Consider the following 14,699-nt stretch of genomic DNA (forward strand, 5'->3'; position numbering starts at 1 on the left):
TAGTATACTGGGCTATTATTCACATTTGAGTGGGGTTTTTTTTCTAGGTCTCTTTCCTATGAAAACTGGAATTTGAGTTATAACATTTTGTGAAGTCTTGGGCCATGGCAGTGTAGTCCTGAGTGCTTGCTGTAAAAATAGTGTTGGTTAAAGTATTTCTACCTTTACCTGTGTATGCTATAGCAATCCTTCCCTCTTCTGTGACTTGATGCTGATTAAAAAGAATTATTTTTAAATGACACCATTATTTCATCCTAATTTCCTAAGACCTGAAACCATTCTTTTCTTGTTTCTTGTTTAGGGGTAGCTCTTTTTATACATGTTCTCTTAAACAATGGAGAGCTAAGAGTAAGAAGACAAAATTCTGGAAATTCTACAGCTGTCTTAACTATGCTACTCCTGAAAGTTTTCTCATTTTTAATAACACACACACCAATCAGAACTTAACGACATAACATAAATAACCATGCATTTATATATTTGGATATATTTTTGTATATATTTATCTAAAATGTAGTGCGTATAATACTCAGCTAGGGCTATTTTATGTGCAAAATAATGACAAACAGTCTTACAGCCATGTATTGATTTCCATTACTACAGGGCATGAAGATCTGTCTTTCAAAATAGAACAGATTGCTTCTCAAATGTAGTGCAAACAGGATCTGATAGTCTTTGCACATCTTTACTAATAAATAATGTTGCTGCATGATTGGTTTGAATGTTTTCCAAATATGTTTGCTTTCCTCTGAATGATAAAAAGTCATAAAAAGCAAGTTAAGAAGTTCTAAAATAACAGCAGCACATTTTGCCCGCTATATCTAGTAGCTACTTTCTTTCTCATTAGTAATTATACAATATAATTATCAAGTTTCATATCTCCTTTCTACATTTAAATACCTACACCTACTTTCATAGGGAAAGTGATTTGTCACTATGCTCTTTTCATTGCACATGCTTAGATACAAATAGAGTGGTGACAATGCACTATGTGAGAATTACTGGTTTTTAACATTTCTTAAGATTACATTCCAACAATGGATCGCTAACTGCCACTGTACACTAAATTGATTTTGAGTGACTCTTTCACTTTGACTGTAAAATCTTAAAGCTAATTTGAAATATTTCACTACTGACTATGAAAAATGTGGCCATACAGTCTGAAGAATTATTAGTCCATTTAAAGGTGTTCTGGGGTCTGATACATTTCAGAGATAGCTCAAATACAGGATCTGTTCAATTGTGGTTCCCATTCTCTGGAATTTTCTTCTTAGGGGAATTTGACAGCCTCCCCTTGTTGCTGCTGCTGTTATTGTATCTCTATTAATAGGCAAAGACTTTATATGTGCAGATTTGCACTGAAATTATTATCTTAGATACTTAGTTTGGGGAGAGGTTTTCATAGCTCTCCAACTGTCAGCACGTAGTATTAGCCTGGATTCAGTGGTTTTCTGGTTAAGGTTATAACTATTTTAAAGTGTCTGTTCTTTGTTTAACTATTAAGGCTTGTCCTACCTTTAAAGGGCTTCTTGTGATAAAATGCAGTTAGTATGCTGCATTGTCATTTTGATCTTCCTCACATTTTTCCTCTCTGGCCCTTTGTTGTGATAATTTTGCAGACTTCTCTTCTGTTGGGAAATATACCAATTTAAGGTCTTCCGTTTTTTTCAGCCAGTCCAGTGCAGAAGAGAATGGCTGAATAAGGAGGAAACTGACTGTCTCAATTTTGACAAAAATTGCTATTTTGCCAGCAAAATTCTATAATTTGATTCTAGCCACAAAAGTCAAATTACTCTTACTTTCATGTCTGTTGAATATGTAGAAAACAATCATCTAGCTCAGCATGCTATTATGCAGGTTAAGGCTTTCACTGTGTATTATGAGATCATTGCACTGTTGAAGAATATTCATAAGTATTGGGTTCATTTATTGTGCTGTGCAGGCTAATTTTTAACCATGAGAAAAAGGGCATCCGAAGTGCTACCCTGTTTCCCCTAAAATAAGACATCCCCAGGAAATAAGACCTAGTAGAGGTTTTACTGAATTGCTAAATATAAGGCCTCCCCCAAAAGTAAGACCTAGCAAAGTTTTTGTTTGGAAGCATGCCCGTCGAACAGAACACCGGAGCATGCAGGTTCACTAAATGTACGTACCATAGAGTGTTGTACATGAAAATAATTGTAGTAACAAGAAATTCTTGATAGGAATCACAGTTTGTCTGGTTATGCTGGTTTGTGATGACAACTACTGTACAGTATATAATAAATGTTCATTTTTTTGTTCAACAATAAATGTGAATTCTTCTTCATGGAAAAATAAGACATCCCCTGAATATAAGACCTAGCACATCTTTGGGAGCAAAAATTAATATAAGACACTGTCTTATTTTCGGGGAAACACGGTAATTAAGACAGCTAAACTTTACAAAATACTTTTGTAAATGGTTTTCTGATGTGTCTGAAACAATGTTTGCGCTGCAATATCATTCTCCATGTTGTAGCTTGGTATAAAAACTGATTTTCATGTCTTAAAATATTTTGAATTATGCAATGATTAAAATCTGGACTGACCACAATCTAGATGTGCTGAGGTAATTGCTGCAATTCAGATTCATGAATTAGAGATTACAGACCTAGCTTAGTTATACACTACTCTACATGGCTGTCCATTGTCCTTTACAAAATTGTAAGTCCCCCCCCCCCCTTTTACAGATTTGATATGCACGGAGATAAGGGAATTAGCTTTCCTTGTTTGCTGGTTTTTGTTTCAACGCAAACCCAACACACTGTCTCAAATATGTTTGAACTTCATCCTCAAGGTTGGCTTATAATATAGATATTGCATGTTGTAAATATTTTATGTTAAATATTTTGCTTAGTGGTTGTGTTAAGTAATTGAAAGTTAAATAATAAGCTCCTATGCATAGACTGCTGTCCTAGTTCTGTAGGGCCAGGGTACATCCATGTGTAGAGCAAAGCAAAGAAATGAGACATGAAGAAGTGCAATAGAAAACTAACGGGAGGCAATTATTTCATTCTTCTTTCCTCTCAACTAATGTCACCACCTAAGTATTTTTCTGGCATAAGGTATAACTTAGTCTTACATGCAGAACTGTTTTGAATGAAATCAGTCTGTTGAAGGCTAGATATATGAGTGTATGCAGATGAAAAGTGTACTGTTGGTCAAGACTGAACCAAGAGCAAGGGAAGAGTACATTTGCTTTCTTCTTGTGGCTTGCTACATTTATAACATTTTGTATAGAGTCGATGCACCTTATTCAATTACTTGTGTTGACTACAGTTATACCATAACAAGTTTGAGCATGGTGTATTTCTTTCCATTTGGCATCTACCTTTCTGAAGTTAACTTACTAATGTCTAGTCCCTTTTCCTTTGTTTTTCAGATCAGCAAAAATGGGAAGCACTGGATTCTGGTTTGCTCCTACACATGTCAGTGGAACTGGTTAAGATCAAAACCTGAAAGTTTTTCTTCGTTATCCATCACCAGGTGTGCACTGAACAGAGGCTACCATAAATCTGTTTTGAGTATGAACACCTTTTAAAATGGTATAAATATATATATATATATAATATTGTTTTTATAATATAGCTTTAAATATTGTTTCTGATGTACTGTTCATCCTACAGTTGTGAAAGAACCAACATGAATAATAACAGTAATAATCGTAATATGCTGAAGCTGAAAATGGGCATTCTTACTCAGTTTTTTTTCAGCTGGTCTTTGAGAAGTGTAATATTTGAGCATCAATGTTAAAATATTGTCTGCATTGCTCAGCCTGTACATCCACACTTCAGTTAGATATACTTGATACCTAGAATTACATACTAGGAAATTGTTTACTTAAAAAGCATCTTAAGAGTAACAGAATAAAGATTTTAAATGGTTGGTCTTTAAAGGACTTATGCAGTATTCTGCATGCATGCCAAGACTTTTCTAATCCTGCTTTTCTGACGCAGCCCCTTGTGTATCTTCCACTATCTCCCTTAACAAAAAATAACAATTGGCTCTAGAAGGTCAGGACATTTTCTGGAGCAGCATCCAATCTGGAGAGATCAGTTGCCTCCTTATTCCTTTGGATACTGCTTACAGAAACTTTAATTAAGAAAGGACATATCTATAATTACTTTACACATGCCATTGTAATGAATTCAGAATTAATGTTCCTTTAAAATGTTGTTTCTCTACATTTTTTGAACTTTATTTAAAGTAATGGTAAAATCATTGAAAATTTTATTCTTGGCTTTCATAACTGAGTAGGTGCAATCACAATAAGCTTATATATTACAATATGAGTCTACAGCTCACTGGATTAGATCCAGGCATGCCCTTTAGTGGGGAAAGTTCCTGTTCAGAGTAGAAATGAGGACCCAGAAGAGATTTCCCACTGGATAAAGGAAGCAGACTGAAGTCTCTTACGTTCTTTCCTTACATTCTGGATGGGCCCCTAAGTCTTCCCAGCACAGAGCTCCACAGGGAAGGGGCAATTGTTTGGATCTAATCCAGGGTGAATTCACATTAAATTCAAAGGGAGGGAGGAGCAGTGATTTTTAAAAAAAGGAATACTGAAATGTGACGCCCTTCTCCACCTCCCTCAGCAATGTTTTCCTGCCTGTGTTCTAAGACTTTAACTGAAGTTCTGAAGATCTTTCCCATCACATTTTTTCCAATTATCGCACAGAAAAGATAAAAAATATTTCTGCAACAAAGATAAGAAATCTTTCAAACTATCAGGTTCAGCTACATAACAGAAAAATAGAACCTCTAGAAGTAGTTAAGACTGCAACTGCTAGCATCTTTCAGATTTAACTGTGCTTGCTAGGGCTATTAGAACATCTAGAGCACCGCAGATTCCCAGCCTGTTCTAAAAGCTTACCAGCAACCCCCCCACCCCACCCCCAAACATTATGACTGTGAGTATTAAGAAACGGGTTTTGAAAATATTTTGGCCAAGTTTATCAACTATTGTGGCAAAATAAAACTGCCATAAATTCATAACTATACCTTCTTTTACAGTGCTTGAAGATGGTCTTAACTAAAGAAGCAGTAAGCACTGTAAGCTGTTTAATTGTCCCTTCTTTCCTGACCCATTTATACATTTCTGTAAATACCTTTTGCATTTAATTATTCTTTCTGCACTAACTCACAGGTTTTGCATTGTATTTTCTTATAGTGGTCCACAATATTTGTCTATACATGTTTTTGCTCCTCAGCTTAGTTTTGCATCTTTTCTTATTTCTTCCTGAATACACTTTATTGTTTTCCATAGAAAATAAGGGAGGCAATAAGTTAAATCTATTCCATATTCATTTATGTTTGACTTGTGATTAATTTATTTGATTGTTAATTGGGAGAAGAAATAGATGTAATACTTTTGAGTTACTGTACTCTAGTTTAGTGAAAACCATTTCCATTTATGCCACAACAAATATGCAGTTATTATTTGTTTGTTGTGAAAGATTCAGATCAGGGCCTAAACTCTTGTTAAGATCAGATGCATGGATTCAATAGAAATTAGTTAAGTCAGCCTTTATGTACATTATGTACATTCCATTGATTCAGTAGATATACTTATAGTTCGGACTAACAGTTGAATTTAGGACTAGCCTTTCAGGATTAATCATATTTTTGATATTAAAGATAAGCTGTATAAATTGATGTCAAACTGATGTTTTCTACTCATGCTACTCATGAAAAACCTATCACCATGCAGCTCCAAGGTTTTCCAGCTTTCCCTAGAGGGCCCACAATGTCTCTAGAATATGAAATATGTTGGGGAGACAAGTAATTGGTATCTCCATATTCTACTGAAAGATATTATCTAGAGACAAAGATCCTTACTAGATTCCTTCCAAAAGCAATAATACTAGTTAGTATGCAGATTAACCTGCATAATAAAGATAACTAACCCAAGAGAAAAATGTGAACAATCTTGCCCTGTTCAGTTAATTACGATCTTACGATGTAGATCATTTAGGAAAAAATAAAAATAATAACACCAAATGAAAAAAAAAATCTTGAGCACTGAGGAAGAAAAAAATGGGGGAATAATCTCAACAACAAGAACAACAATAATAATAACTATTTATAGACCGCCCTCTCTCCTCAAGGGGACTCAGGCGGTTTAATCATAACTAGAACTTTTACATGTTTATTTTTTCAGATCATAGATTTGATTTTATTAGAATCTATTTTTGTCTTCTAAAATCTGGAAAATCTGAAGCGCCCTGCGCAATTGTTTATGAGGATGTATGCAGCCATTCACTTTGGGAAGGGGAAGATAAATCTTGTTATGGCACTTTCTTTGCTTATGCTTGTCTTTTCTCACAAACTGCATCTGTCTATTACATACTGAGCTTTGAATCTGTTTCCTTAATAGTTTCTTTGGCCTTGATATTTGTGGTCCCATCTTGAATTTTATACTCAAAATCCTATAGTGGCAGGTAAAAAAAGGACATGCTCACGGGTTTCTAAAACAATAATTACATAGGGTTGTTGTATGTCTTTCGGGCTGTGTGGCCATGTTCCAGAAGCATTCTCTCCTGACGTTTCGCCCACATCTATGGCAGGCATCCTCAGAGGTTGTGAGGTATATATATGTATGCCGAAAGACATACAACAACCCTGTGATCCCGGCCATGAAAGCCTTCGACAACACAATAATTACATAATTTGGTTGAAAAATGGATAAATTTATGCTCCATCATATTGTGCACAAGAATTTTAAACTTAGACCTTGGTCACTGAATTCTAGTTTATGTAATTAATATAAGACCCATCAACATATTCTGAAAATGTGCATGCTACAGCCCAATGAGGACTAAATTGTTCTATTTTAAAAGTTCCCTATGCAAACATATCAGAGAAGATACATGGTTAGGCTAGTAGCTTTTATTACTCTGAACAGTAGCCCCACATATTACTCATATTACATGGGTTCAGTTATATGTGAAGACCTACTTCAAGGACGAAGGTGAGGGAGGCTGGGGACCAAATTGTCCACACTCCCAAAATTAGCCTATCTTCAGATGTCATATCTGGTGGAAAACCTGGTAACACTTCTCTTCACTTAGAAAAGTGACAGAAGTCTGGCTGTTCCTTTCTCATCAGAGGAAGGAGATGAACTGCTTTTTTGGCAGAGAGAGGTGTATGGCTCCACACAGCTGGGCTTCCCACCAGATTGGCACCTGAGGAGGAGGCTACTTTTGGGAGCTCAGAGCAGGCAACCTGCACCCCAGCTTATGAGTCTTCCCTTTAGCTAGTCTCCCCTCTAGAGCAGCAGGTGAGTTGGGGGACAGTGCGGAATATTTTTTGATTGTACAATATTTTCAGCATTTAGCAGCATGCTGGCCAGGGGAAAGACCCAACCTGCAAAATCTCTCCCTGGAAAAGGTTTCAAGATTTTACATGAAAATTTTATTATGCAGAGTTCCAGAACTGATCCCTTGTGTAATATGTGGGTCTACTTTGGGCTATAGCCCTTTTGAATTGTGTAGTTTTTCTTTAGTAGAAAGCATGCACTTTTAGCCACATCATTTTTATTTATCATACAGATTAACATACTTGAAAATTACTGAAACAACTTTCTTTAAATTGGCATGCACAGCCAAATAAGTTTTTAGATGCTTGAATACAGTTTTATAACGCTGATCTACTATTTAAAGAATTAGTTTTTTTAAAAAAAAAATGCAATGTGAAGTGTCAGGGTACATGTGGATCTGTCCATCCTGAGCAGTGAACATTGAGCTTTGATAAACAGCTGAAATTAGTCTACATGTATTACATTAGACCAGCTGAACCTAATTTTATATGAGCTTTATTCAAAAGCATCACATAGCAAGTAAACTACAAAATTAAGTTTAGTTACAAATAGTTGTTTCTTATTTTTTTTTCCAGTCCCCTTTTGCTTTCTTTAACGACCACATGAAACTTGAGAAGCCATCTAAAGCTAAATCATTTAGTGGAGTTGGGCAATTCCCAAGTGTCCAACAAGAAGGCCTGGTTTAGGCTGCGATGGCCACTGTCATTCCTGGTGATTTGTCAGAAGTAAGAGATACCCAGAAAGTCCCTTCAGGGAAACGTAAGCGTGGTGAATCCAAACCAAGAAAAAACTTTCCTTGCCAACTGTGTGACAAGGCCTTTAACAGTGTTGAGAAATTAAAGGTTCACTCATACTCTCACACAGGAGAGAGGCCCTACAAGTGCACACAACAAGACTGCACCAAGGCCTTTGTTTCTAAGTACAAATTACTAAGGTATTAAACTCTATTTATTTTTCAGATTATATTATTTGTTGGCCGTTTTAAGCTTTTTAAACGTATATATATATGTGTGTGTGTGTGTACAGTTGAGGTGATTTTCAGGGAGGAAATGTTAATATAGATTGAGATTGTAAAATTATAAGCAGTGCTTAATTTTATTAACCAATATCTGAAGTTTTTTGTGTGTTTTGGAAGGGGAAAAATTTACAGTTTTTCAGTTGTATAAATTTGTTCTGTTGAAGTGTATGGCTGATTTTCCATTTTGGTTATGGAAAGAACTGAAGTATTGACATATAATAAAATACATTATTAAAATAACTTTAAAATGTCTAACTAAAATGTCAATTGAAATGAAATGGCTTGTAAGATGTGAATTGCTATATTGAAAGATGATATATATATATTGTTTATAGTTATGTCTCCTATATAATATATTCCTATGAAAAAATAGCTTAGTATTTTGCTGCTGCTAAAATGAACACATATACTTTTTAATCAAAATTAATACTTACAGACTATATCTGTATTTAAAGGCACATGGCTACTCATTCTCCTGAGAAAACCCACAAGTGTAATTATTGTGAGAAAATGTTTCATCGAAAAGATCATCTAAAGAATCATCTACATACACATAATCCTAATAAAGAAGCCTTTAAGTGTGAAGAATGTGGAAAGAACTACAACACGAAGCTTGGGTTTAAGCGTCACCTGGCTTTGCATGCTGCAACAAGTGGTGACCTCACCTGTAAAGTATGTTTGCAGACATTTGAAAGCACAGGGGTGTTGCTGGAGCACCTAAAAACTCATGCAGGCAAATCATCAGGTGGAGTAAAGGAGAAAAAGCACCAGTGTGAACATTGTGATCGTCGGTTTTACACCCGAAAGGATGTCCGAAGACACATGGTGGTGCACACTGGAAGAAAGGACTTCCTCTGTCAGTATTGCGCACAGAGATTTGGCCGGAAGGATCACCTAACACGGCATATGAAGAAAAGCCACAACCAAGAACTTCTGAAAGTCAAAACAGAGCCAATGGACCTTCTAGACCCCTTTACTTGCAATGTTGCTGTGCCTATAAAAGATGAGCTACTTCCAGCAATGTCTTTATCTTCCAGTGAACTGACATCAAAGCCATTTACAAACACTTTGCAATTAAATCTCTACAATACTCAGATTCAGTCCATGCAGAGCTCAGCATCTGCACACCAAATGGTTGCCACATCATTACCTTTAGGTATGCCTTGTCCAATAGAAATGGAATCTGTTCATGCTTCTCACCAGCTATCTCTAAAATATCCACTCAGTTCTACCTCATATACAGTTTCCATGACTGATAAAGAGCAGCCATTGAAAGGGGAAATTGAAAGTTACTTAATGGAACTGCAAAGTGGCATGCCTTCTTCATCCCGAGATTCTCAAGCATCTTCATCTAAATTAGGGCTGGATCCTCAAATAGGCCCGCTAGATGATGTATCTCTTTCCAAAAGTGCTGTTTCTATTACTGAACCTCTAAGCACACCATCACTGGACTTCTCCCAATTATTCAATTTTATACCAGTAAATGGACCTCCATTTAATCATTCTGTTTCTGTTGGAAATCTTGGAATGAGTTACACTCAAGAGGAAGCACATTCATCAATGACTCACCTTCCTCCACAGGCACACGATCTACAAGACCCTGGTAATGGTATCGGCCTTGGTTCTTTGCATTCATTGTCAGCAGCTTTCACGAGTAGTCTAAACACAACCACAACCCTACCACGTTTTCATCAAGCTTTCCAATAAGATGAAAAAATGCCTTGTGACAAGTTTATTTTTAGAAATGCCTTAGACAATTTTTATGTAGTGCCTACTATATCATTTGTAAATCTACTTTTGTACAGTACCAATCTCATTAAGCCAGTATGAAATTCAAATTAACTCTTCAGATATTTTGAATGTGTACATTCACAGTTGTTTACTTTGGGTTTTAAAACAGTCTCTGTATTCTCACTGCCAGTAGATCCACATTTTAAAAATTATAAGAAAACCTTTCTGAAGACATTTTATTTGTCTTATTATAGTTTCACAAAGATCCAATAATTTTATTTGTCAATTGAATAGTGACTATTTTTAAAAAAAACAACAACAAAACAATGTTAATACAGACAAGTTCTAAAAAAATAGCATTGAGGAAAACAACTTTGACTTTGTTCATAACATTTAAATGTAAGTAAATTTGTAATTCCAATCTAAAAAGTACAGCTTTTTTTCATCAAGACTTCTTAGAAGGCCAGGACTTGCTATTTTCACTTAAATAATTTCATATAATTAGAGAATGACTTCTCATTAAAGTGCAATTATGAAGCAGTGTAATTTGGCAAGAAAAAAAATCTTAATCAGCAAGTACAAAGTGAAGGTTGGCTTTGAAACAGAAATAATTTTTCATTTTTTTCTGTAACATGTATATCTTTTAAACTTTCACCAAACAGGTGAGATTAAGTCCAGCTAGAAAGTTTTACATATTGCCAATTTGATGAATTTGCAACATGAAAATGAATGTAAATTTGCAAATACAGTTTTCATATTTTCATTGGAGTGGACCTCTTGAATTATATTTCATGGTGTGTAATGTCACCCTAAGCAACAACTTAGTGGTAATAATAGTTACTACACCTGGGTATTTGTCTAGTGATTTTTCTCAATGCCAAGAATTAATAACAGGACTCCTAGGAGTGAAGTAAAAGCATATTGCTTATGCCACTTTTACCTGACATACAAGGTTATTTAGGAAGAATAACAAGAAAATAGCTACTTGTGCTGTTAAGTCCAATTGCTGTTTATTTTCAAAACATACTCTTATATTCTCTATTCTGGTAACAAAAGATGGAAAACTGTGATATAAATGCAAAATCTAGTTTAGTAACATTCTATTTCTTATCATTTTTAGGAAGATTTTAAATGCATAGCTATTTCCAGTTTGTACAGATGAATACATGGTTTTCAAGTGGTTAAACTAAATATACTTCACAGAAACAAAAGTTGCTCCCATTAAGGAGCTTTGGCTCCCAATATGTATGTCATTAGTTTCTACTTTTTTATCGTAGAAACAATATGCAGGTGTGATTTTACTATTTTATACTGATGTATTTAAATTTTATTACTGAATGGTAACTTTTTATAAATGTTTGTTCCAAAGGCATTAAAATAAGGATGTATTAATGAGGAAGTACCTTTTCAAAATTCTGCAAGCTGCTCCAATATGCCATGAGAATGATTTCTCAAACTAGACTTTAGCTCTGCTGCATAATTGCTTCCTTTAGTTTCTATGAAACAGATTGCTAAGATGTATCTTTAGTGGAATGATTCGTTCAATATTGCTTTCCAGCCATTTAGCACCATCATTTTAAGGGGGAAAAAACATATCAGACCATTGTTAATGTTGCAACTTATTTTATGACCCAAATAGCAAAAAACAAGTACAAATTTTCTTCTGAATACTCTTTTTTTATATAAAATGATAGAAAGGCTTTAACTCTTCAGAGGAGTGGTATCCCACAAGGAAATGCTTTTCTTTCTTTTTCCCCCTCTTCTTTTTCTTTTAGTAAATACCTTCAGCGCATCACTGAACCAACACTTTGAGGTCTGGTCTTCCCTTTCCCATTTTTCCCACTTTTTCAAAAGAAACACCATCTTACAGCTGTTGAAAAAGCCTTTTACTCATTTAAAAAATGAGTTGAACTAGTTTTAACCTTTTAGGTTCTAATAGAAGCCTAGCACATTGACAGGAATGGTATGTATAAAGTGTGTTACAACAATGTTATCTGTTTTCAGTGTTAGTTGCTGGTTAACTTGATTTTTTTAAAACTAGTTTTTCCAGTATGCCTTAATACATATGATGGCTCCATATTGCTATGGCAGTTCCTTCAGATTCTAAAATGGAATTAGACAGGTGCACTTCAAATTAGTAGTAGAATTTCAGACAAGATATTGAACCTCATTCAGTTAGTATTTCAGTAGATAGCTACACCTTGTGGGCATGTCACTGAGGTAAGATGTATGAGTATATGGAAGCAAAATGACATTATAGGCATTTACACACTAGTGCTTTATGACTATCATTTAGGCAGAGAAATGGTTGAGAAGTTCAAAATGTCAATTTTAAAGCCTATTTTGAGGTTACCAGGTTAATTCTAAAAAGTGGAGGGTGGTGTGTGCTGGCTGATCATACACCACCCTTTGAGTAACTTCTAAACTTCTACTATGGATTTTAAATATATTATATATATATATATATATATTATATATAATTTGCTTGTGTTTTATTAGTAGTGAATTGTGGAATAGAGTGATTTATTCATTTGGCAGTAGAGGTTTTCAAAAACCATATACTGACTAAAAACATGAGCCAGACCTGATTGCTTTATTAAGCTAATAATGAATGTTAAGAGTACATATTTTCAGGATCTTTTGCCTAGTGAGCTCTATATATATTGTAGGCTGTTGTAATTGTTGTGTTTTTTAAAACTAAAGCTCGATCAACTTCTATGTTACACATAATACAAGATATAGCACTTTCAAAAAGAAACCTAAACCTTATAAAAGAGAATTTCTTACAGGTTATGCTTTCTATTATAAATCTATTATAATTTTTCAAGTGCCATTAGATGACATATGTGGGCCTTTGATATAATGCTTTGGGTACAAAATTGTAAACATTGTAAAGTTTTAACAGGTACATCTTAAAGTGTGTTAATGTCAATTTGCTATATTGCACAGAACCAGTGTGTCTTTTTAAAAGGGTTTTTACACAGTAGATTCCTAGGTTTACATACTTCGTCTATGCCATCTTCTACTGCCATTTCATACCAGTCCAAATAGTGAGTGGTCAAAACCATTTAAGTGTATACTAACACTTTAGAGATTGCATTCATGTGCACACTAATGCTAAGTCCCATACATTTCATTGGGAATTACACATGTGAAATTAGGCATTAGAGTTCAGCCTTACAGCTCAGTGTTATGTATGTTTACTTGGAAGACCTATTTAATGCAATTAAATATACTTCTAAGTAAAAATGCATAGAATTGCAATCTTTAGACTCTACAAAAAGCAGTATTCTTAAAATACTATGTCCTGTCATAGCATAGGGTTGATCCTGTGCCTGTATAAAGAGAAGGATTAAGCTCTTATTTGTCTCATACACTGGTTTAGCGGCTTAAAATGACATGCCTCTTAGTAATAAAGCCTACACATTATTTGCTATGAAATACATTGTGTAGGTTCAGCTGCCTATTTGTATCATGTCAGTATAGAATGAAAACTGTCACCAGTTATACATTACAGAGAAGACAATTTAAAATCATGTGGTAAAAAGTGGGTTCTAATCCCTTAACACTTATAAGGGTGTAGTGTGTTAAAAGGCCATGTTGTTACAAGTATTTAACCCTAAAATTGACACAGAACTATTGCTTATGGCATGCAAACATTTTCAATATAAGCTTCAGTGGTACAGTTGAACCAGAATGAATGTTTTATCTTCTCAGAAACACTCCTGCAAATATATTATAGTGGATCATGCTGCTAATATAACTTGGGATACAGCTCCTCTCATGGTGCTACAGACCTCTGTCTCATTTAGACTGATGTATTTTTATCCATAGAGAAAGGCCTATATTAGATTTATAGATGTATGATATATTTTTATACTGTGACTTAATTTGTTATTAATGAATTTTGTATATCACCATGTTTTCATATGCACTTGCAAAATCAGAAACTTGGACATGCAAATTTATACCCAAATAAGCCTATTTTCAAAACTAGAAGATGAAAATGAAAAGAGGGCTTTTGATATGGTGTGAAGTGAAGAACATGCTTGTCTCAAAGGGCCCATTCGATCTTGACAAACGGAAACTATTTTAAAAGAATGACATCTGAACATAATGTGGATTGCTGAAATTAAATATTTAGATAGTGAAAAATATTTGGACTTGTGAAAAAAACTGTTTAATGATACAGATTTTGAGTCAAAATAGAAAAATGCATTCCAGACCGAATTTGTGTATTTCTTTTAAAATTACTATCCTGTGATATGGGAAAATGTGTTGCTTATCATGTATATGTACTTTAAAATGTATTCACAAACTACTGTTGTATTTGTATAAAATATAGACAAAAGATTGCATATATATTTTTGTGTATAAGCTCTGTAAAATAGCTATCACATTATGAAGCTGCAGCAAAAATTCAATTTAGGCATTCATATCCAAAGAAACAGACTATTTATTGTCCACATACCCTGATAAAAATATAACTTGCTGCTATTAAACAATAGTGCTGCAGCTTCTTGTGGCCTACAGTGTTATGTTTGCTGTACAAAATATGTGAACTCCACAAAATATCAATAAAACTACAGAATGGTTTTAGTTATGTAAAAA

The 14,699-nt window shown here is 34.5% G+C and overlaps 1 protein-coding gene across 9 annotated transcripts in view; it reads left to right on the plus strand.

Annotated features, from left to right (window-relative positions):
- The window catches only part of plag1 (PLAG1 zinc finger), a 36,846-nt gene extending 22,147 nt beyond the window's left edge, over positions 1–14,699 (plus strand). For 4 of the 9 annotated variants that reach the window (XM_008116167.2, XM_008116166.2, XM_008116168.2 and 1 more), the window contains 2 exons: positions 3,404–3,507; positions 8,813–14,699. In XM_008116167.2, the coding sequence (XP_008114374.1) occupies positions 3,404–3,507; positions 8,813–10,064 (1,356 nt within the window). In that variant the 3' untranslated portion in view covers positions 10,065–14,699. Of the gene's footprint in view, positions 1–3,403; positions 3,567–5,034; positions 5,074–7,914; positions 8,274–8,812 lie in introns of all 9 variants that reach the window. The other 5 variants (XM_008116164.2, XM_008116165.2, XM_008116162.2 and 2 more) reach the window with 5 other exon arrangements.

The sequence above is a fragment of the Anolis carolinensis genome, chromosome 4 (genome assembly GCF_035594765.1).
Source record: "Anolis carolinensis isolate JA03-04 chromosome 4, rAnoCar3.1.pri, whole genome shotgun sequence".
In the NCBI taxonomy this organism is placed as follows: Eukaryota; Metazoa; Chordata; class Lepidosauria; order Squamata; family Dactyloidae; genus Anolis; species Anolis carolinensis.